The 23,677-nt window shown below is 45.6% G+C and overlaps 1 protein-coding gene across 1 annotated transcript in view; it reads right to left on the bottom strand.

The window, feature by feature from the left end:
* Positions 1-5,229: 5,229 nt before the first annotated feature.
* The window catches only part of unc79 (unc-79 homolog, NALCN channel complex subunit), a gene marked incomplete at its 5' end in the record, with an annotated part of 42,140 nt that continues 23,692 nt past the window's right edge, over positions 5,230-23,677 (bottom strand). The window contains 29 exon segments of the mRNA XM_080512467.1: positions 5,230-5,634; positions 6,246-6,287; positions 6,372-6,449; positions 6,538-6,741; positions 6,821-7,004; positions 7,644-7,819; positions 7,925-8,014; positions 8,137-8,214; positions 8,330-8,434; positions 9,665-9,775; positions 9,859-9,927; positions 10,229-10,402; positions 10,794-10,879; positions 11,802-11,914; positions 12,050-12,088; positions 12,215-12,355; positions 13,405-13,507; positions 14,019-14,135; positions 14,353-14,454; positions 15,730-17,007; positions 17,151-17,300; positions 17,472-17,634; positions 17,723-17,905; positions 18,852-19,141; positions 19,442-19,510; positions 20,132-20,314; positions 20,398-20,599; positions 21,223-21,404; positions 23,664-23,677. The exon segment at positions 23,664-23,677 is cut by the window's right edge and continues 144 nt beyond it. Coding sequence (XP_080368593.1) covers positions 5,446-5,634; positions 6,246-6,287; positions 6,372-6,449; positions 6,538-6,741; positions 6,821-7,004; positions 7,644-7,819; positions 7,925-8,014; positions 8,137-8,214; positions 8,330-8,434; positions 9,665-9,775; positions 9,859-9,927; positions 10,229-10,402; positions 10,794-10,879; positions 11,802-11,914; positions 12,050-12,088; positions 12,215-12,355; positions 13,405-13,507; positions 14,019-14,135; positions 14,353-14,454; positions 15,730-17,007; positions 17,151-17,300; positions 17,472-17,634; positions 17,723-17,905; positions 18,852-19,141; positions 19,442-19,510; positions 20,132-20,314; positions 20,398-20,599; positions 21,223-21,404; positions 23,664-23,677 — 4,915 coding nt within the window. The 3' untranslated portion in view covers positions 5,230-5,445.

Raw genomic sequence — 23,677 nt, 5'->3', positions numbered from 1 at the left:
ACTGTCTCCTGGCACGCGCAGGAAGTGACATCACCATTATGGCTCACCTCACCCCGAATACAACCATCCCCTCTCACCCAGAATGCAACAGGGTTTTGCCCTGATAGGTAAACCTTCCCTCTTTTGCTTGGCATGTCGCCCTGGACTGAAGACGCCGCTCAGCTCAAAGGAGAGCTTGGAAAGATGGAAGGAGGAAGAAAAGAAAAATCCAGATAGAAAGGACGGAGAGAAAGATCCCCCCCCTCCCTCCCGCGGCCCCCCCACCCCCCCAACGGTGTCGAAAGTGGCACAGCAGGCTGGACATTATGCTCTTAGTAACAGCAAGTGTTGCTGACAGGCTGGTTGGCTGCTGGCTGGATAGGGACTGTCTGCCAGTCTGCCGCAGATCCAGTCCTCACACACACACACACACACACACACACACACACACACACACACACACACACACACACACACACACACACACACACACACACACACACGCGCGCGCACACACACTGTTGACATCTGCAACGGAGCAACAGACACTCCAGCAGCCCTGCAGTCCCACGGGCAGCCAGACGGGACAGTATCATCACACGTGACAAATACCATGCATGCAGTTTTTACAGAGAATGCAACCTTTTTTTATATTCCAGTCCTCACACTGTCCATCTTTTGTTCTCCATTTTTGAGACAGATGCTTTGTGAGAGGCATGATGTTACTGCCGGTCCAGGCTTTTGAGATGTGGATTCATCTGACTATGCAATTTAAAGAAATCCATGTTTTAGGGGGGAAGAAAAGAAAAAAGAAAAAAAAAAGAGCAACAGCGACATGGACATGGGACGTTCCGGTTATTTTACCATGCCAAACAAAAAAAATAAAGCCACCGAAGACTTAGATTCAATGTAATATATTTCAGCCATTCATGTATTTATTTGCTCTATTTATTTACTCAACTCTCTTTAAATTTATTTTTCTACTTAAGAGGAAAAGACTTGTCTTGTAAGTTACTCACATCTTGACAAATTCATTTTATTTCTTCATAGCTGTTTTCTAGGTGAATAATTTATAAACCATATAATTCATTTGTGATGCTCCGATGCTTTAAGCCTGCTGTCAGTGTGTTGAGACACTGATGCAGAAAACGCGCTTGTTCTGCAAAGAGTTTTGTTATCAGTTGTTTCGTCTCTGGGTGTTTGATATGCTTTTTCTTTTTCTTTTTTTTCCTGTTTTCCTGAGACTTCAGCTACAAAAGCCAGCGGTCTCCATGATGTGCTATTTGAATGTGTGTTTCCCCCCCACCCCCCCCCCCCCCCGCCACAACATTATTTGTGTTTGTTCACTCAGTGCAAGCACCCCTCACAAACTTTGAAACTCACCACCACAACTCATCTGGTTGAACCTTGCGACGGAGTCTGGGTGGGGGGGGGGGGGGGGGGGGGGGGGGGGGTCAGCTTAGATGCCTTTGGCCATGTTTTGTCTGGAATTTGACAATCTTCGTTTTTCTATCTGTCAAGAAGGGCTTAGCCCATCACTATAGAAACTGGGGACATGAGCCCAGAGCTGACCTTGTGACTGGTGACAGACAGGAGACTCAGCCAATAGCCAGAGATCAGGTTGCACAGAGGATGGCCTCGGCAGGGACGTGTGACTCAGTGCTGTCACAGGCGTCGTCCACGTCCCCGCCGGAGAAACACAACCGAGCTGAACTGGAGCATCACTCAATGCTGCTCTATTTCTTTTCATTTTTTTACATTAAATCTGTGTGTGTATGCATGTGTGCGTGCGCGTGTGTGTGTGTGTGTATCCATGGAGTCCCAGGGGTCTCACCTACCTTGTGGGCGGTCGTCCATGCTTTAGGGTTAAGGTTTTTAGGGCTAGGGTTACAATCAGGTGAAGTTAGATGTTTAGGTTAACGGGCTTGGGAATGCAATGCTGTAGAAACAGGGGCGTGTGTGTGAGTGTGTGTGTGCGTGCGTGTGTGTGAGTGCATGCAGATGAGCGTACTCAGTGAGCCTGAGCTCGACTCTGTGGCTGTCCATTAAGTATAGATATTGGCTAAACTGTGGAAAATTGGTTAAAAAAAAAAAATAAACATGTGCTTGCATTTGAACATGCACAGTTATTAGCAAACAGTATACCCCACCATATACCTATATGAGAGAAATGATGGATGCATGAATGTAAATATTGATATTTAAATATCTGCCTTCTGGACTGTTAATTCATGTACAGTGTAACAGAACATATGTTTATACATAGTGAAAATCTAAACTGTGCTACCATTTAGAATTATGTCAATGTTGTCATGTTGATGGAGCAAGCCATTAATGTATATATGGCAATCAATAGTACATACACAATTTATGCATTATACCAAACCGATAAAAAAGATGTGCATAAGTTGATTTCATTGCTGAGTTTTTCAGTTGTAAATAAAACTGTACATAACAACAGACCTACAGTCTATTGTGTTTACAGAGACGCAGATAGAAAAGCCTTTGTTACACGTGGGCAGACGGACTGGCCTGAATGTGGCGAAGCTGGTAAAAGTGAGACTGTTTATATTTATCCTGTGTTGTGTTGGCCGTGTCTCCTGGGCACCCCCCCCCCCCCCCCCCCCCCCCCCCCCCACACACACACACACACACACACACACGCACGCACACACGTTTTCACTCTGTCTCACACAGTGCATCTTTAATGAACTGTGATTATCCACTCTATGGGGCTTAATGACGCAAACAAGGAAACTTTGAGGTAGCATATTGTGCCAGCTCCGAGCTCGATCAATAACATTGTGACAACAACAACAACAACAACAACAAAAAAGTCCTGACCGTGTGTGCTAAAGATTTCTGCAGCCGAGGCAGGAACAGAAGTTGCGGGAACAGAAGTTGCAGTAACAGAATTACGAAGGCAGATAATAGATTGAAAACGCCTCTTAGAGGCCTCATTCTTACATTAACTCATACAGACAGAGCCCCATTTCTGTATTAATTTGCACATTAGATATCATCAGCGGACAGCCAATGATGTGAAACAAACAAGGGCCCCAAACCTGTACTATGCAGGCTGAGGCAGAAGAGCACTGAAGAGGAACGTCAATGAATTATAATGTGAATGAGAGACCATAGAGTACTGTGCCTTCCCTGCTTTAGATGTGCCACTTGATGCTAATGCCGATGGACACTCTGAGCAATTTAAACATTCATGCATTGTCCAGCCAGGGCGCTGTGGATTTCACTGTAATAAAAGCAATGTGACAGCACTAGGCGGGGGTACCGGGGATTGTCACTGTCTCAACAAGTTATACGAGGCTCTCAAAAGGTATTTGCAGGGAGCAAACGGCACACTGTTACACAGATTCTTTCCAATTCGGCTTCTCGTAGTTGTGACTCTGCAAAAAGGAAAAAAAAACAACAGCAACAAAAAACCTGGTGGTTCGGTTGATCTAATCTGAGGCTGTCAGTGATCACACCCACCTGGTGCACGCCGGTGCACGATCCTTTGAAAGCTGACCTTCACACAGTCTCTAAGGAGCCACTCACGCCCTCTCCGCCTGAGAGGCCTATGGTCAGTGTTAATTACCCTCAGCATCTCCAGCTGCCTGCTCATCAGGTCAGCACTCCCAGATGGTCCTGCAGGAGGCAGGCAGGCAGGCAGGGGCGGGGAAAGCGCTGGATACCTGTGGGACGCTGATTACATAAGCTGCCGCTAATGAGAGAGGCTCTCTCGAAGAGGGCTGCGAGTTCAAACGATCACGACGGTGGCAGTGGCTGACAGATGCAACCCCAGAGCAAGCGGGACTTGATTAAACTCACACACACACCTATGCACACGCGGGGCACATACGCACATACACACCTGCATCCACCACCGTCACACACACGCACGTGCACACACACACACACACACACTCACACACACACAGGCGCAGCAGGAGAGGGGTTCTTTGATGAGCCAAGACTAGAGGTTGATGAGAAGGGGCACTGCAGCCTGATTCAGCTCCCTGGAGGTCACCGGGGTGTGTGTGTGTGTGTGTGTGTGTGTGTGTGTGTGTGTGTGTGTGTGTGTGTGTGTGTGTGTGTGTGTGTGTGTGTGTGTCTGTGTGTGTGTGTGTGCGTTCATTAGCAACATTGTGGGATATCATTATACTTGTGACTCATTTGGCACACACCTCTCAACATGGGACCTTTTAAACATGCAGCGGCTCTCAACTAATATTTAACAAATTAATAATATGCAAATCAAATTGGGCTTATTTTGGTCCAAATAAGCTGATTTCTCCTCGCGGAATACATTTACATCGTCAAATCTAATTCATCCTAAAGCTTGATAATGAAATCCTCGCGGCAGCGAAGATCAAAACAAAGATTAATGTGCTGCTCAGCGTTCTAGCCCTGCTGTCATGTCATCTGTTATTCTCAGACAAGAGCTTCGTGGTAATACAGTTAGACCTCACAACAATGCTTAATCACAACAAACCACATTAGGCCAAAGGTAATTGTGTTTGCTTGGTATATGCGTGGGCCAATCTGTTTCACTGTGTGCCAATGAGGGGAGGGATGGAGCGAGGGAGGGGAGGGAGGGGGGGTCGGTGTGGGGGGGCTTTCCACTTTGGGGCAAGACTGGGTGGGGAGGTGGGGGCACAACCGAAATAGTCTTGTTTACCTCCAATGTCTGGCTCCACGTTATCGAGTTACGGAGCTGCTGCTGCAACTCAGATTGGCCTCTGATCGATCGGAGCTCCGATGGCAGCAGGCAGCGTGACTGACAGTCTGACAAGGATCTCAGACGAGGGCCGGGTAATGCACGTCATGTCATTTTCCCGTAGACACCTGAGCTTCTCGTCCAGGAGAGTCAGAAAACAGAGCTGATTTTATCGCTCCGCCATCTGCCGTTATGATAAAATGGACATTTTCCACAAAATGGACATTTTCCACATCAAAGGGCAGTTAAATGTCACATTTGAATGTTGAAGTTTGGAGGGGCGGCAATTCATACGAAATGACAAAGTGTCTCAGTGTTTACAAAAAAAATGGGTACTTTAATTATCAAGCTTGCAAGCAAGCAACTTAAAAAGTGATAGGATATGAATATCACAGAGTGAGCGTATCTAAGATCCAGCAAGCATTTGTTTTTCAGACCCTCGCTATTACGAACACGGATCTATAGATATTCTCTTCAGATCTGTTGCATACAACAGTGAGGCACCTGACACAATCATCCCACAAAGGCCTGGCAAACCTTTACATATCACTTCCAGTATTAATACTTTAAAATAGCATAGATTTAATCTCCATATACGTCTATTTTATATACTAAAGGTGCAGAAAACAAGTTCAGTTCGGGGGACGTTCTGCACAGCGTCGCTTTCGAGAAGAGTCCATTTGGTTTTCTTGTGGTCGCGGAGGCCAGACGGAGCAGGTCTACGGACCCAGGCGGGACCACGCGGCCGGTCACATGGGGTAGAACTGAGAGGCGGCCTCTGACGACTGGATCTCAACCTGAGCCATCTTGAACTGGGTGCACTGGAGCCATTTGCGGAGGGCGAACGGCGGCGTCCCCGACGTCTGGCTCTGCAGACACTGATGGTTCACGCGGTTCTGAATGGCCTGGAGACGCAGCTGGAGCCCCGCAGACAAGTGCTGGTGGAGACAAGAGGACACGTTCTAGAAACATTGTGTCGGGGCTGCAGCCTGACAAGTGTGGGGACGGCAAAAATCTGTTGGGGGGGTCAAAGGGAAACCGTTCCCTAGTGCATGAATTAAAATGTTTTGATTTAAAAAAGTTATGAAAAAAGAAATAGCTGGAGGCAACACTAAAAATGAATTATTTTATATAAACAATGGAGCCCTGACACGACAGCTAAAATAAAACTTTATATTGTGCCCACAAATTACTATTTTGTGGCGACCAAATTGTATTTTGAGGCCACAAATTCAAATTGTGTCTCAAAAAGCATCCAATAATATACAGATATTTCTATTTGAATGCTGTTTACTAGTGCTTTTCATTGTACACTGAACACAATATCCAGTAAAAGAAATACTTTGTAATGAGAACAATAAGGAGTTTGTTATTTAACTGAAAAACACCACTTGGCGTGATAAAAAAAAGTGGGAGTTGCGTTGGGGGAGGGTTTAGGTGGGTTGTAACTGTGAGGAGAGTGCATCTTCCCACACTTCCTCTTATCTAAAGAGTCTGTAGTTATTCTATAGGATTACTCATCAGTGTGCATTTTGTTAGAAAGCCTTACCTTGAGGTTTGACTGAATCATCGGCAGCCACATGGGAATCAACTGAAAGACAGAACGAGGATTAATATGTTTCAGGCTTCGCACATTCAGGGGCTCGCATGTCGTAAGAAACGGCGTTTCGCAAACCTTGACAAATATGGTTGAGTTGCATTCCTGCAGGGCTTCCATTAAACTAATGACGTGAAGACACACCATCTCCACCATCTGAGAGGGACACAACAGGTCGTGAACGATCAGATTTCTCTTTGTGAGCAGGTCCTGCCCCTACGCCAGCACAGAGCAGGCCACTCACCACTTTATTATGGGCCATAAGCTGCAGGATGCTGGGTGTAACTCGACTCCAGAACTCCAAACCGGTGAGGATGGCACTGGAGGAGAACTCGGTCTGGTTCTGGTTCTGCAGAGACGGAGCAGCGGCCGCCTGCTCGCAGTAGATGGTCCACAGCTGGGCGAACATGAAGGCGTGGAACAGGGAGCACATGTGCAGCACCGACGTCTGTTGGGCAGAGATCGAAACTCGGCAAAACTGCGGTGGTAAAGGTGAAACTCAGCCTCAATCGCAGTGTTTGACAGACCTTTGATTGCTCTGGGAAGCCGATGAGGATGACGATGAGATGGTCTGCGATGTGGGAGCCGGCGTCCAGAGGGATGGGCATGCAGGAGGTGGAGCCCTGGTGGAGGGCGCAGTGTGTCAGGGAGCCCAGCAGGAGCCAGGACAGCTGACGGATGTGGGACACACACTCAATGAATTCCTTTGGCCTGCAAAAAGAGGAATTTATATATACGTTATCTCAAATCGCATGAAACCACCAGTTGTTATTCTTCGAGCGAGCTTAAGTTTCAAGCGGGTGTCAAACATAAGGCCTGTGGACCAAAACCAGCCTGCAAGAGGCTCCCATCCAATCAAACCACCAGGCAAATTGTAGAAATTTCCAAGAAAATGTAATTATTACTATGCATGAATTATTATTTTGCACTAGAAGATTTCGTTAAAATTGGCTTTATGTTGAGGCGAGAGTTATCATGTATACTTTACTTTGCAACAACAAATAAAACCCCTTGAAGTTTCAATTTTAAGGTTATTGTGTCACTATTTTACCGATCCAGCTCACTCAAGATGAAATTGGACTGTTTGTTTGACGCCCCTGGTTTGAGATTGTGCAAAACGTTTTTGTTGGTGTTTGTATAGATTTTATTAGCATTTTATGGTTTGGTTCTGATTTTTAAGTTAACCTATACATGCTTCAGCCAAATGACAGACAACCCGAATCCATGGTACCCCTGATTTAAAGTAAAAAAGAAAAAAAAAGATATATGCTTCATTTGGAGACAGATTTTTTTAAGTAAATAAGTTCACTTCCCATGTCGAAATGATGGAAACACGACTGAGCTCCTCACCCTTGCTGCATGGTGGATGGTGGGTGATAAAGCCAGGGGAGATACCGAACCACCGCCTTGTTATCTCGGTGATTGCCTTTGGTGATCTCCATGGCTGCGACTTGTGCCAGGCCCACTTTCAGGTTGCCTCCAAAAGTGTCTTCATGCAGCGGCTGACAGCAAGCCTTCATATGGCTCTGAAGAAGAAAGAAAAAAAGGTGAGGCTACTTAACAGCATGTGATACTATGCAAGCTGTGTGGAAAGAAAAAAAAAAAAAAAAGAGGGTGAGGGGGGGACTTACTTTAAGTTTGGTTAGCGTGTGCATGTCTGCAATAAAGTCCAGGAGCTCACTTATGTATTGCCTCATGCACTCCATCGCCGCTGTTGTGCACTGTTGAGAACAGAAGCAGTTTATCCTTCGGAGGAATCACAGCGGGGGGATTTTGCTATTTCCTGCTGTTTTATGGGGCTGATTTTAATAAGATGGCAACGCAGAGCCATTTAAAGTCTCACCCCCGGCAGAGTGGAGATCATGTGCTTCTGAATGATGGTGGATTCTGCGAGCCGCGTGCCAATATCTGCACAAACAAACTGGGGGGAAAAAAACCCTCGGTAAGCTCCCCACCAATTCTCCGAGACGGAACGCTGTGATTTATTGGCCCCCGCAAAGTCAAGCACACAAAAGGAATTTGTCTTTTTTCTTTACCTGAACCAGCAGTAACAAGTTTGTGTCGGGCAGTGGAGACTTGAACTTGAGAGCCTGCAGAAGCTCCAGCACCACAATGCGGGACATGTAGAACTTATCTCTCTCCTGGATGCAAGGGGGATAGAAAGTGGAGTAAATGTACTGATGCAGCAAGACTGCCTTTTTCTATTATCACACTCCCTTACTCATGCTGCGAGGGGAGCATAAACTGTGTAGCTTGAATAGAGGGGGAAGGACAGGCAGCGAGGGAGGGAGGGAGGGAGGGAGGGAGGGGAGCCGGGGAGACAGAGAATAGTGAAGCCGAGGAGTAGATTTAGGCCAGTCCAGATCTCTCCTCCCAGAGTCCCAGGCAGCTCAGATGAGGCTGTCAGGCTGCCTTCCTCCTCCCCGAGGACAGGCTGCACTCTTTGTTCATCCCTTCCACACAAAGCCCAGCTGCCTGTTTACAAACCACACTGTCATCTTCTGGCTTCCAGTTTGCCTCCCTCTTTCTCTTTGCAGTCATGTTTGCTTACGTTCCGAGCCGGCACATGCTCTTCTTGCTCATGCAGAATGCAGAGCCTGCGTCTGACATTTCTCACAGTGTGGCTCGTTAATGTGCATACCTGTACGCCGCACTCTCGTAATTAAAAGTTAATAGAGCATATCCGTTTGGTAAATAGCAATTTGCAAAAAAAAAAAAAGGGCTTCCAAGAACCGGGCGCGCAGAGTGCAGTGGCAAACTTTAGCAGGTTCAACAGAGCCCGACTTTGTGTCCTTAAAAACTGACCTCCAAAGCAGACAAAATGACTGAACCCCCCCACCCCCCCTGTGCCTCACGAGGCCATAAAACAAGTGCACAGGACAGGATCCAAAAGCAATTGCTCAGAGCAAGTCTAGGGTTTGAGATGCGGATATTATAAGGTGAGGAATTAAAGCGGGTGAGGAAAATCAATACTGCAGGAGACATAAAGCACGCAGCGCTGACAGTGGTGGAGGACTGAGGATCCATCTGGCCAAACAGTGCAGACAGCCCTGGCTCCATCTCTGTCTGAGGCAGCCGCTGAGAAACGCACCATACATCCTCAGCCCGGGCACACCAACTAATCATGTTAATCAATATGGGCCGATTGCCTACTTAATCATCCGTGACACATAGCCAGAAATGTGGCTGACTGGAGAGTCAGGGAAGTCGGCGAAGCACCAAAAAAAAAAAAAAAAAGTGATGAGCGAGGAGCCGGAAAACATGAGCTCAACATATTTAACCCTGCCGATTAGTCTAAGAGGTTTAACTCCTACGAGACTCTTTTAATTACTTACAAAAACGAGTACTTCGTCCCACACAAACATGCATACCTTGTTGAAGGCTTTGTAACACAGTCCACAGAGCTCCACAAGGTAGGAGAGGCTGAAGATGCCGTACTGGATGACGAAGCTCAGCAGCTTGGAGAACGGCTCCAGGAGACTCTGTGGGATGGAGAGACGGTCGGATGTTTAAGGTTCTGGGTTCCAGAAAAGTGGTCGCCTCAATGTTCAGTTTCAAACCTTACCCGGGTTGCATTGGTTGTCGGGATTTTCAGCAAGCAAATGATGATCCTCAAACTGGAATCCATGGGACACTGATAAGACAAAAAGAGTTAGTCTTTTATTAAATGCAGAGACACTTTAAGGGGGGCAGAAGTTGGACATGGTTGCGTAGCCATATTCCTGGATTTGGTGTTTGCCTGCGGAGATGATTTGATTAGAGCACACATTAATTCGACCTTCAGGGTTGGAGACATCAGATCCGAGCCAATTACAGTTTGGAGACTCTGTCCTATTGAACCCGGCAAGGGCACTGCAAAATGCTTTTTCCAGGAGTCATAATCGCATTAAACCATATCAGGCCATGACTAAGTGAGCGGAAGAGTTGATATCTACCTTGAGAGGAAGCACGCAGGGCAGTTTTGTGAGGAAGGTCTGGAACTGGTTGCAGATGGTTGTCCACAGGTTGCTGGGAGAGTCCATGGGAAGAGCCTCCATGAAGGTGGCAATGTTGTCCAGGCAGTGCAGCATTGTGCCCCCTGCTGGCAGACTCTTCTTGTTGTTCAGGCCCTGGAGCACAGGAGGCATAAACCATGACTGGGTTATATAATTGCATTTCTATAAGCGAAGATATTTCCATTTAACTGATCATTCAGTCCTGATCAATCACAATGCTCTGGACGAGAACAGAGGATTTAGCACACCAAAGTACAGATGACTGCTTGGATGAGCTCGTGCATCAGCGGCTTCTTATCTGTGCCATTTATTCGCCCCAACAATAACCATAAACTGGCACAGTGGTGCAGAGTGAGCCAGGTTTTCTTGCAATGCTCTGATGGTTTGTTGTTTTAGATGGGCTTATGCTGTGCATGGAGCTGGATCCACACGAGCATTTGCTTTGACAAGAGCTCCTCCTGCTGGTAACAGACTCCACACACACAGACACGACGACAAATCCCACCTCCAGCAGCATGTTGAGAGCAGCCACTGAGCTCAGCTCATTGAAATCTATCAGCGAAGACGCAAGTGTTCGCAGAAAACTCCCATCTGTTGAAGAAAGGAGAGGAGACAGTCAGTCAAACAATGAAGGTGAAAACATGCACTGTGGGGGATTGTTGAACTAAATGGAAATATGCTTCAAAAGTGAGTTTAGGACTGTGGGTTTCGTCCATTGTTTATGTTGTAGGCAAATATAATGATGAGATGAGCTGCAATACGATGTAATACGATGTAATACGACGTGATGAGATGCAATATGATACGATAAGACAAGATACAATGCAATAAGCTGTGATGCGACATAACAAGATGCGAAAGATGAAATAGTATACTATAAGATGCATTACAATAACCTGTGATAACATTTGATATGATACAGTAAGATGTGAAAACGACAATACAACACGACATGATGCAATATAATACGATACGATACGGTACGGTACGGTACGGTACGGTACGATACGATACGATACGATACGATACGATACGATACGATACGATACGATACGATACGATACGATACGATACGATACGATGCGATGCGATGCGATGCGATGCGATTGCACTAAGATAAAGATAATATACGATACGATACAACACAATGTGATAAGGTGGGATGTGATAAGATACAATAAGATGTAGAAAGATGATAAAAAGATATGACACAAAAAGTACGATACAATATATTATGATGCAATAAGATGCAATGAGATGTGAAACGACATGAAAAGTCAAGACATTATAATATTGTGGGGGGAAAAGAGCGTTTCCATTCATTTGTTCAGATGCACCAGTAGCGCCATCACAAAACTAAAACGTGAACGTACAATAGGCTACAAATAAAAAAGTCATTATAATCTTGTCAAACTCCACAGAGGAGATCAGCTCTTTGTAAGTCTCTGCAGAAAAGCAGCTTTTGACTCATTTATTGGATTTTTAAGTTGGTCTTCAGTGTTGCTGGACCGACCTTTGATGTTACTCTGGAAGAGCTGAGGTAAGATGCCGTTGGGGGCCAGCTGGTGAAACATACAGCGCAGGAACTGCTTGGCGACACCTGCTACGTTCCCGGGGATCAACATGCTGCAAAAAACACCACAGAACGGGTAGAACGTGTGCACTGGACAGGCAGTCACACTTCACATCTATTATTAAACTCATCCATCAGCACAGTGACTCTCTCAACACGCCGGCGTGTCGGCTTTAAATGTCTCCTACCTCTCAGCTTGTCCTGAGAAATTGGCACTGGACGCCAGCCTTGAAAGAAGCCAAAGCAGCGGATTAGGACCCGGGGATGAATTATGCATGGGCTTTAAGAGCGAGTTATGAAACTTCATTAAACGGTGGAGTGCTTGTGTGGACGGTGACCGGGAGCTGCTGTACCTGCCCACAGACTGCATGATGTCCAGCAGCATCGGAGCGGCCAGATCCGGGCTGAGGTGGATGAACATGGAGAGAACGACCACGGCGAGGCCCAGGGTCTCCTCGTCGTACTCCTCCAGGACCGCGGCGCAGTCCCGACACCTGAGGACCGCGCAGAGGCCCTTTCTCATTTTTCTTATATTTTCGAGCAATCAAGTACTAATCTTGGGTTTGTAGCCACTCACAACTATTTAAAGCAGTAACTAGAATTGTCATCAACTATTTTTTTGGCTTCATTTAAAGCAGTAATTAATAATTATAGTTGTAATCAAGTAATAATTTTTTAGTAATTAGTTGAGTAACTGTGACACTATATACAAGAGCAACCTGCATCAAGTACAAATAAATCATATAAAGGTCTACATTTTCATGAATCTGCTCAGTAACCAGTATCTGTATCAGTATCTCATTGCAGCTCAAGCTGAAACCAGAAATATAATCAATTATCTATTTTCAGTAACTAATCGAGTAACTCTAAAGCTTTTTAAAGCAGTAACCAGCAATTATAACCATAATCAAGTACATTTAAACTGCAAAGTAACTACTAAGTACTAGTAAGTACTAACTATAACTGTTGCCAAATAGTACATTTCAGTTGTGCAGTTAGTAAAGTAACTGGATTTAGCATATAAACTGCACAACTATTTAAAGAGGTAACCCGTAACTGTAACAGTAATCAAGTACTATATTTCAGTAACTCGTAATGAAGTAAAATCCTCAGTAGCGACTCACCTTGAATTATTTAAACTCGTAGCTTGTAATTCTAAGTGTAACCAAGTTGCCAATAGCTAGTCACTAACTGTAATTCAGCTGTGCTTTCAGTAACTAGTAATTATAGCTGTAATCAAGTATTAATTTCCAGTAACTATAGTTGTATTGGTTACACATTTTTAGCAACTCTACACTACTATTCAAAGCAGTAACTATTTATTTCTTTATTTATTTGTTTGTTCGTTCATTCGTTCGGCCTTTATTTTACCGGGCAAGTTTAACTGAGAACTGATTCTCATTGATAATAATGACCTGGTGAAGAGGCGACAAACAACAAACTCGTCACTATTTACACTATTTACAAATTTACAGGTTCAGTTGAACGTACAGGCGCAGGTGTCGGTCACCTTCCGGGTGCAGGCGGTAGGTGAACCACTGACCTGTCAGACATGGTGGTCGGCTGCTCGTCAATGAACTCCTCCGGCGCGGGGACGAACATGCTGACGGTGCTCGGGGCCGAAAGCAGGCTGGTCTTTGTCGGACCTGCCGAGCGGAAGAAGAAGAAGTCAATCGCCACGGCGACGTCCGCTGTGCTTTGTTGTTCTTCATGTTTGCTGAGTTTACAGGACGAGTCAGTCTGACCGGGTTGCAAACCGTTTAAAAGAGGAACTTCGAGGCTAATTGTATATTCTCAAACTTTATTATTCATCAATTGTCTTCGTTTCTGAGGTGACTGAAGCAAATAAATCCATAGAAAATATGAGACAAGTCAGGAGACATTTGCATTCAAGGAGTGAACCAGGTCTGCTTTGCTTTTTTGACTGCGCTACATCTACAATTTAAATAATACCACGTTTGGTACATTGGGTGACAGTAGTGAGTCAGTAGAGCGCTCTTGATTTTTTTTATGATATCAAGGATGAAAGGGCCAGTCTGTATATAAGCAATGTATACTAACTTGTGCATTAATTTGCATTTTTTTATTTTAATTAACAGGCTTTGTTTCTTTTAACGAAATAAAATGAAGGAAAATTGTACCTGTGACGAGACTAACCTGTCTCCCATGTGCAGATGTTGTGAGGTGCACTGGACTGATGCTCCAGCTGCCTCTTCATCAGCTGACTCATGGTCAACGCTCCGAGAGAGCCTCGCTTCACCTGCCGGTACTGAGCTGCAGGTCAGACACAAAAAAACCTGACTCACCTCAACTCAACCAGCAAGTGTGTGTGTGCTGCAACAACAAACGGGGAAACTACTTTTTTTTTTTTTTTTTATATATACACTGATTTCAAACAAAAAAAATCCCTTCACGTGCAAAGAGAAAGATGTCAAAACTACATGCCATCGCGCAGTTTCCTCACAGAGAGATTTTACAGTTTGAGCCCTACTCGATACTGAAGAGCGATGGCTGGTTTCAGGTACGGCGGCTTCAAGAGTCGGGGCTGAGGCAGATTCTCGTGGCTTTTCCAGAGTGGACATCACTTTGTGATCTGCGGGACAGTTTGGGCAAATCAAAGTCAAAGAACACTCAATCACATTGCAGAATACGGTGCTCTGACAAAAAAAACAGAGAATACAGCGGATGATTTAGCTGCCTTTTTCACATAGAAATGATTATAAAGTCCCTTGATTTCAGTGATTAGCATCATCACATATTTCTGGCTGATCGCCCTTTAAGATGCAGCTTTGTTAAATGTACCTGTGTCGTTTATGTTACTTTTCTCGTTTTTATTTCTTAAATGGTTTAAGATATTAATGCTTTTTTTCTCTTTCTCGTTTGTAAAACATTCTGAGTTGGCTTTTATTTATATGTGAAAGATGTTGCAAGAATGAACTCTCTCGTATATTGTTGATGAAATGTTTTTAAAAAAAGTAAAACCACAACCAGAAATCACCTCTAAAACGATACATGGTAAGTCAAACAGTTACAATTAGTGTTTCACATGTTTTTAGACTGGTGCTGCTCATGTCACATAAAAATAATAAAAAAACAGAAAGTAAAATTCAACTGAAATGTGCAATGCACTATAAAAGCGGATCACAAATGACCAAAATACAGTTTCTTAAAGTCTTACTGTGCATACACTTAATATATTACTGTTGATTTCACGTCTTTGTAGGTTTTCTGATCTGAAGTGAAAACAGTCTAAAGAACAACGTCTTAATTCAGAAATGTATTAAACGTTCACATAGATTCAATTCAACACAGATTATTTAGTTTTCTGCATCTCTGCAGCAGGTTTCAGCAGGTACGACCTCAAAAGAGCATTTTTAGGGAAACTACATAATGAGAGTGCAACAGACTGGTTGAAAGCTTCAACAATAAGCACATACTCTTTACAAAAAAATCAAATCTGTCTCTCTAACTTGCTGAAAATGCAAACGAAACGAGGTCACCTCTTCCGGTTTTGCTCCAAACTAAACTAATTCTGCACTCAACGTCTTTCTTCTTCTTTCTCCTTCGCTCACCAAACCCCATAAAAACATATAATTCTGGGCCTTCTTTTGAAGCTTAGTTCACATGGAAAGGATCCACCTTAATGTCTCTCTCTCTCAACCTTTTACCTGTTAATTATGACTAAAATCACCACGGTCAACAAACATATACTATATACAGATGGTACGTGAAACATATATTTATGACTCACTCTGTCTTAACTCGCCTCCATCGCTGTATTTTCGGATACCTGTTCTGTATTTGTGTTACCTGTTAACGTACCAGACGCCTATAAATGAAATACTAAGACGCTCTTGGTGATCCTCACCGGTTTCTGTGGCCTGCTCGCCTCCCAGCTTGTCCAGCGTTGTGAACGAGATGTCCAGATACTCCCTCTGGATGGCGCTGACGGCTATCTTCCTCTCTTTGCGCTGCCGTGGAACGATCTGGATCTTGAACTCGGCTTCGTCGTTGTCTTCTGAGTTTTCGGGTTTGAGGTCGCTGTCCGCCTCGTCGCCCATGTCGTCGTCCTCTTCGTCGTCGCCGTCCTCCTCCTCCTCGTCGTTGCTGTTGTTCTTGCTTTTTTCCGGCGAGGACAGAGGCTCTGCTTGGTCCTCTGGGATGTCCAGGAAGATGGTCCGGCCCGAGGGGCTGGAGCTGGGTCCGGTCCCGGCCCTGCCTTCTTCGGGGGCGACCGACGTGTCGTCCACGGATGAGTCGGGGACGTGCGGCGTCTTCCTCAGCAGGTCTCTCTTCTGCTTCAGGGTCATGGAGGACTCGTGGCAGATGCTCTCCTGTCGTTCGGGGAGATCCAGGGAGGCGCTGTGAGGGACGACGTCGGGTTTCTTCTCTCGTTCGGAGAGCTTCTCTCCTCCCAGGAGGCCCGGGGTCTTTCCGTCGCCGGAGCAGTCCTCCACGCTCACCTGAACCACGGGAGACAACCTCAAAGTGCTGCTGCTCGCAGGGGAAGCCGAGATCTTTGGGCTGCTGTTGAACCGAGAGCCGATGATGGTGGTGAGGTCGAACTCCTCGTCGCTCTCCACAATCCTCAGAGGAGGCAAGGGTTCGAACACCAAGGAGTCGGTGTCGGACATGGAGAGCAGGGAGTGTTTCTCGGGGATGGAGGTACAGTCCGAAGAGAGATCGATGAGGTCTTGATCTTCCTTCTCCTGGGCTGAGCTCACCGAGGAGCTCTGATCGACTTTGTCCTCGAAGGTCTCCATGCAGCTGAGGCGGACCTCCGGGATGACCGGCTTGGACGTGTCAGAGTGACCTCCTCTGGAGCCACGTCGGTCCACCGGGTCGTTCCCCTCCACCCGGACCGAGGAGCCGTCTGAGGAGCATTTACCATGTCGCCTGCTGCGGGACGTGCTGGACGACGGGGGCAGGACCACAGGGGGGGCCTGCAGGTCGCAGCGATCGATGCAGGACTTCCGTCGATGCTCGTCCAGACTAAAGAGGATGGAGTCTGTGTTAGAAATGTCCAGGGACTTCTGCTTGTGCATGGCCTGGAGGCGTTTCTTCCTGGTGCTCTCCTCTCTCACACAGTGCAGGATGCTGTCCTGCAGGGCGCTCGCCTCGCGGTACTCTGACAGCTCGATCTCGCCTGGGACACAGACAGAAACACAATTCATTGCAGTGGAGGCACCGAACGAGCCTCCCGCCGCCGCACAGAGACAGGCTGCTGAGAAAAGAGTCAATCAACGCGCTGTAACATTGCACTTGACCGTGAAAGCCTCTGCTTCTTACTTTTCTTGGCATTCAGCTCCACCGGCTGGTACTTCACAGACTTGCTGCCGCCGATCCTCTTCAGACGGGCAAAGAAGGTCTGCGACTCCTTGTTCGCGGCACCAGTCGGCGTGTCATGGACGTCTGACTCATCGAATACACTGTCCTCCTCTAACATGGAGTGAAAAATATGGAAACGAACGTCAACAACGCAGTTCTGCAGCACTCAGGATGAGAGATATTATTATATATGTTAAAATAACGCATCTGGAATTAGATCAATCAGAGAAACAACAGATTATTCAGATTGTTTTGATTGCATTATAAAAGTGTTTGCTCCACCTTTCTCTTTCTCACTGTAGCGGCTCATGTTGGAGTTGTCGCTATAGAGCGGTCCGGCTGTCGCATGAGGTCGACAGCTGTGGTACTGTGCATTCAGGGTGTTGATGGTGATGTGAATCAGATGGAGAACCACTTTACTGCCATCCATGTCTCTGTAGGGGTACTGCAGGGGGGAAAAACAACAAACACAACAGAATAAGTAATAATATCAATAAAATAACATGCACTTTTAAACAATGGATGTAAAATACCTTGTAGAGGATAACCAGCAAGGCTTTGAGCCACATCTGTCGGATGTGTGGCCTCAGCGCCCACAGAGAGCACCGAGGTGGCTGCTGGAAGTAGTGCCTCAGCTGAGGGCATGTGCAGTACTTCAACACCTGGACCACCAGGGGGAGCAGCTGCTTCCCCAGGCCAATGTTGTAGTCCATCACCTGGCGGAAACAACAGGGACATTCTCAAATATAAAACCAGACGACCCAGAAAAGGAATGGACAAGCATTGATGGGGGATAGTGTAATGTAATCTGTGTTACACTCATGGCGGCCCAGTATAGCAGGTTATGAGATTTTCATTTGTTTTCAAGGCATTTACACTGAATCCATCCATCTTCCACTTAATTCTACTTTATCCTGATACATCCTGAACAGGTCGCTTGTCCATCAAAGAGAAAAACAACCACACACATTCATATTCACACACAGCGACCTCAGAGACATGATTTTGAACTGTGAGAGGAAACTGGAGTACCTTGGAGGAATTAAATTGTAAAATGTGTGTTTTAATAAATAAATAAATACAATTCCATTATAAATAAAAGAGAAAAAGAGGAAGTAGGGCATGTTGAGAGGAAGAAAACACCCTGAAATGGTGACGTGCGACACAAATGATGTCCTCTCTGGTCCAATACCAAATAAAACTATAGCTGGTATTGCAAATACCAACACAATACTGATATTTTGAAGAAAACCTTGAGCTGCTTTTTCTTCTCCAAATTATAGCTAATGAATGGAACCAAAGGCAAACTGTATTATTCTTGATATCAGCAGTAAACATGGCGGTTATTGATCAGTCATCAACTCATCATCATCATCAAATGTATCCGCAATGTATTTGTCAATATTTTACCATGCGAACAGACATGTAAGTATCAGTATTTTAACCTGCACCAGGAACATTACTGCTCTGGGTTCTCCTCAAGCTGCACCTTTACACAATAACAATGAAAGCCTATAAAGCCTATAAGGCTCTTCCTGTTGCAGGAGCAAAAACTGTTCTGACACCGGAAGGCTCTCAATCGCATGATATTGTCATTCGACGCTGCCAAACAGGACAAAGGGGACGAAGAAAACCAACGAGAGCCTATTCTCCAGCAGTTACCTGCGCGATGCCGGCGATGAACGCGTTGAAGCAGGTGGAGGTTCTCATCTTCTGCGGCGCGATCATGAAGCAGCCCTCCTGCTGGTCGTAGCCCAGCAGCACGTACAGGTGACGCTTCACCGTGTTGAAGGCCTTGGCGCTGCCGATGTCGGCCTCGGCGCTGCTCTGGTCCTTGGCCATGAACTTCATGAGCACCATGATGAGCTGGTGAACCGTCTGGTGGTCGATGCCGGCGTCCTCGGGCAGCAGGTCCCTGATGACGGCGTCGTCCTCGGGGGACGGCGTCTGGCCTGCAAGAGGGGCTGGAGCGTCAGGGTTAGAGTGCGAGAGGAGGTGGGCTGCAGACGGGGAGGCAGACAGGTGTTGGGGGGTGGGTGGGGGTGGGGGGGGGTGCAGAGCAGAAGCAGGGATGGATGCAAGGTGGCAGCACAGAGGCGAGGGTGGGGGTCAACACATCCTGATCTTCATCATGCATCACACATACGCACGCTGCAATGTAGTCATGTATCTGTAACTGTAGTTTTCCTCCAACATGATGCGATTATCAAAAAGAAACGCTGCGTATTCAGTCTGGATCGTTGTTTATTTACCTGGCAGGACTTTTTCTATCATATCTCCGAGTGTGGGGGCAGACTGTTCTTGCCTCGTAAGCCTTAGAGCTAAAAACCACATATGAAGAACACGGTTTAGGAGAGTGTCCAGGGGAGGCAGCACACAACAAACAGTACGTGTAAGCTTCATGATCGTCAGTCATGTGCACACACGGCCACACATGCACCACGTGGCCTCAAGACGGTTTAAAAATCTGGTGTTTTAAGACATTTGGAAACCAAGCCAAATATCCAAAATCCCAGTATGTTTGAAGCCGTCACAGGAAATGTGTCCCACAGACTCAGTGCAAAGCCACAGATAAAATGAAAGACAGAGTGGGAAATTAAGCTCTTTTTTTTCGACATTTTGTTTAAAGTGGATTTTTAGAACAAATGAGTGCAAATAAAAATATTTGCAGAGAAACTAGCTGAAGGTTTTTTCACTTATAATGTAGTAAAAATAGGCAGAAGTAACTAAGAAATGGGGAAAAAAAGGGAAGAAATTAGCAAATAACAATATAAATTACAAACGATGGGCATTGAGTTGCCATTAATTGAATTTGCAGTGATGAAAAACACTAAACTAAAAACTACCGGTCCATTGCTGGTCTGTGCAGGTGAGACTAAGACAGCATCAGTCTGCGGACCAGGTGATGCATCTGATCACATCTCCAGATCGCTGAAACTCACGGAGTCTGTTGCTTAATGACTCGGGCAGCGAGAAGGCCCGTTTGGACTCCGACTGCCCTCCCTTCACGCTGTCGCGCAGGGACCGGACGCTCTTCTGCTGGTTCCTGGCGAAACGGGCGCGCCGGATCTTCCACATGGCCGCGTCGCTGAGGTTGGCCACGTTTGTTCGCACAGCTGTGATGGCTGTCAGACAAGAAGATCGTGAGCAGTGAACCCGGAGCACCGGCGTGGAGATGGAACACTGAAACAGCGGCGGCCGTTCGTACTCGTGGGGAAAGGGAACTCCTTGTTGCAGTCCAGGTGCAGCTGAGCCTCCAGGGACAACGTTTCAAAGCGGTTGACGAAGAACTCCCAGCTCAGCGCCGGGATGTCCTGCTTCAGGAAGTGCAGCAGGAGGAGTTTGCTGAGGATGACGGGACGATCCCTCACCACGGTGTCAAACTGGAAGTCCAGACACAGACACAAACCCTGGAAACACACACACACACACACATACACACATATGACCAACTTGATCATTTGAAAAATATCAAAAAGGACTAAATGGTCCACATTGTGGTGTAAGGAATGACGTAAAGTGTGAGCAAAATTACAAAATGACCTAAGACCTCAGTAAATTAATCACCTAAGTAAATGAATGCATTTATTACATTGATGCACTTAAATACTGCAAAACGACTTCAGCGTGCAGTGTCACTATAATCTCAGTTGTCTCAGTTTAATCTTTTAGTTGCTTTTAGTTACAGAAAATGTTAAAGTGTTAAAATGCTAAAATACGCATTCACTTCAGCCTTTATGGCATTAATCTGTCACCCAGTGGAAGGAGTAATGAGACATTATACCTAAATACAAATACTGTTACACTGGTTCAATTAAACCGAATCACAAGATAAAGTATCTTTTAAAGATACTCAAGCAAAATCACAAAAAGTATTATTGAAGAACGAACTGCTTAAAGTAAAAGTTGATGGCACTATAATGATAAAGTATGTAAAAATGACACGTCAAACAAATTTAGACGCAAAGCAGGGATTGTCTTATTTCATAACAAGTGATCTACGTGCGTACGTGTGTGCACGTGCGTGTGTCACCTGCAGGGCCGGCCTCTTGATGGTGTCCAGCAGCAGGCGGGCCCTGGTGGCCACGGCCGGGTTGACGTCCTCCACGGAGGCCAGGAAGCAGCAGAAGGCGTGGGCCAGCGAGTACTTGAGCAGGTGGTTTTTAGTCACCGCGCCGATGTCCAGGAACCGGCACAGCACGGCCACCTTCTCCACTGGGAGGACGGCAGGAGAATCAGAATCAGCAGCAGCGGCAACAGGAACACACACACACACACACACACACACACACACACACACACACACACACACACACACACACACACACACACACACACACACACACACACACACACAACAAAAAGAAGAAGCAAACGAGCTGCCAGATGCCCCAACGTGATTATCGGGATTCAATAAGCGGCCGTGAGGTCGGAGATGAAGGTGATGAAGGTGATCGTGGAAAGTTAAAGTCTTCGCTTGCTGCTGTCTTGTGTCAACGTCTTCAACTGAGGATTGCACTGATGAGACCAAATCCATTTTGTTAGTTGAAGTCGCAGCTAAAATTAAGAGATTAACATAATATGTATGAATACAGAGCTGATGTGGTTAGTATTCCCCCGCCTCCAGTCCCGGGGTACTCTCTTTGTGGAGTTTGCACGTTCTTCCTGTGCGTGTTTCTTCACTCAGTCCCAAAATGAGGCCAGATTTTGTGAATAACATGGAATTGATCAATATTCTGGAACTATTTATGCCTGTTTTTATTTATTAACGTACTGACAAATGAAAACACTGTTGTGCATCATTCAATGACTACATTATGTATCAGATGTAGGTTGATGCGATATTCTGAAAAAACAAAACAACATATTGTTTCATTTTTTAATTACCGGTAAGTTATTGGCAAAGATGCAAAAGCACTTGCAAGGTAGGACTAAATAAACCAGTTTCTACTTCTTTCTACTCCTTTTTGGTCACGTATGCTCAGACTTGTGTGTGTCGAAGACAGATTCTGTGGTCCTTTCTACATTTCTTTGATTTATTGGAAATAAACATGTCAATCAATCAATTGTTATCACATGTATAATTATCATATCATATCACATCACATCACATCACATCACATCACATCACATCACATCACATCACATCACATCACATCACATCACATCACATCACATCACATCACATCACATCACATCACATCATATCATATCATATCATATCATATCATATCACCAGAGGAGCTGCCTGAGAAAAGTTTGGAGATTCAGTCTCAATGCATAAGTTTGTATCATAAAGACAGTTATTTTTTGTGGTTAAAATAATCAAGCAGTGTGGGTTATGTAGATTTGAGGGTGTGGCCATCTTTTTTTTCTTTCACTTGATAACCTTTGTATGCTGAGATCTATAAATGTATCCTCTACCCCTCATGAAAACAGGATCTCTCCAGTAATTTGTTGGCTCAATTCATCACGACTCAGATTGAAATCCAAAAATAGACGTTTTATTCTGAGATGCAGAAAAATCTCCCCCACAGTGGGCTGATGTGTAATGCCTCTTACTGGACACTAGGTGTCAGTGTGTGAGAGCGTATGGGACTGTAGAGTGACTGAGGGTTGTGTTGCTTATTTCTTAACAATTTTAACCTTCAGCTGTACAGATCTGTGTCTCTGCAATGCTAATAAAGTGAATGCAGTGATATAATAATTTCTGCTGGTAATTATATGTGTTTTAGAGATGTGAAATTTCACAGTGAAGAAAAAGAATACATTCTGCCTTGGTGTTCAGATTTCCTGCAGAATTTCAATACTCAGCCAGCTACTTTAAACCTTTTTTTCTGTGTGCTTGGAAGTCCACGTCCTGCCTTGGATCCACTGTTTCGTTTCCTCCTCTCCTGACATACATGGAGTCAGACAACCCGTCCTCTGCATCTCTCTCAAGGTCACAGAGCTCCTCTCTGCCAATCACAAGGCTGGAGGAACCTTATTAATCCCACACTTCCTCTTTGCCGCCTGTTTGAGCCACACGGTAACCATGGCAACACAGGGGGGAGATGTAGGCGGGCCGCGGTTTGGGAAGAATATTATATAAGCAGTTGAGGGCGCTCCCAATGTGAGCTCATTCAGTCGGAGCGTCCGCCAGGAAAGATAATCATATGTGGAGCAACAAAGTGCCAATTAACATCCTGAATTCTAGATTCTATAAGAGATGACCATTGCATGTCATGTGTCTGAGTTTGACTGCAGATTAAATCAACATCCATCAATGGATCAATCACTCAAGCAGGTTTCACCTGGACAGGGCAACAGTCTATCACACACACACACACACACACATACACACACATTCACAGCTTCAAATTCAAGTCCTTTTGAGCTGCACGGATACTAAAAATGGAAACGCCCAAGAGCTCAGCTCCAAACTGGGACTCCCTAAATAATAAAATAAATAAGACGAGCACTCTGCCACCTCACCGGCTTCAAAACGA

Source organism: Blennius ocellaris, assembly GCF_963422515.1.
Source record: "Blennius ocellaris genome assembly, chromosome: 17".
NCBI lineage: Eukaryota > Metazoa > Chordata > Actinopteri > Blenniiformes > Blenniidae > Blennius > Blennius ocellaris.
This window is presented reverse-complemented; position numbering and strand designations above follow the sequence as displayed.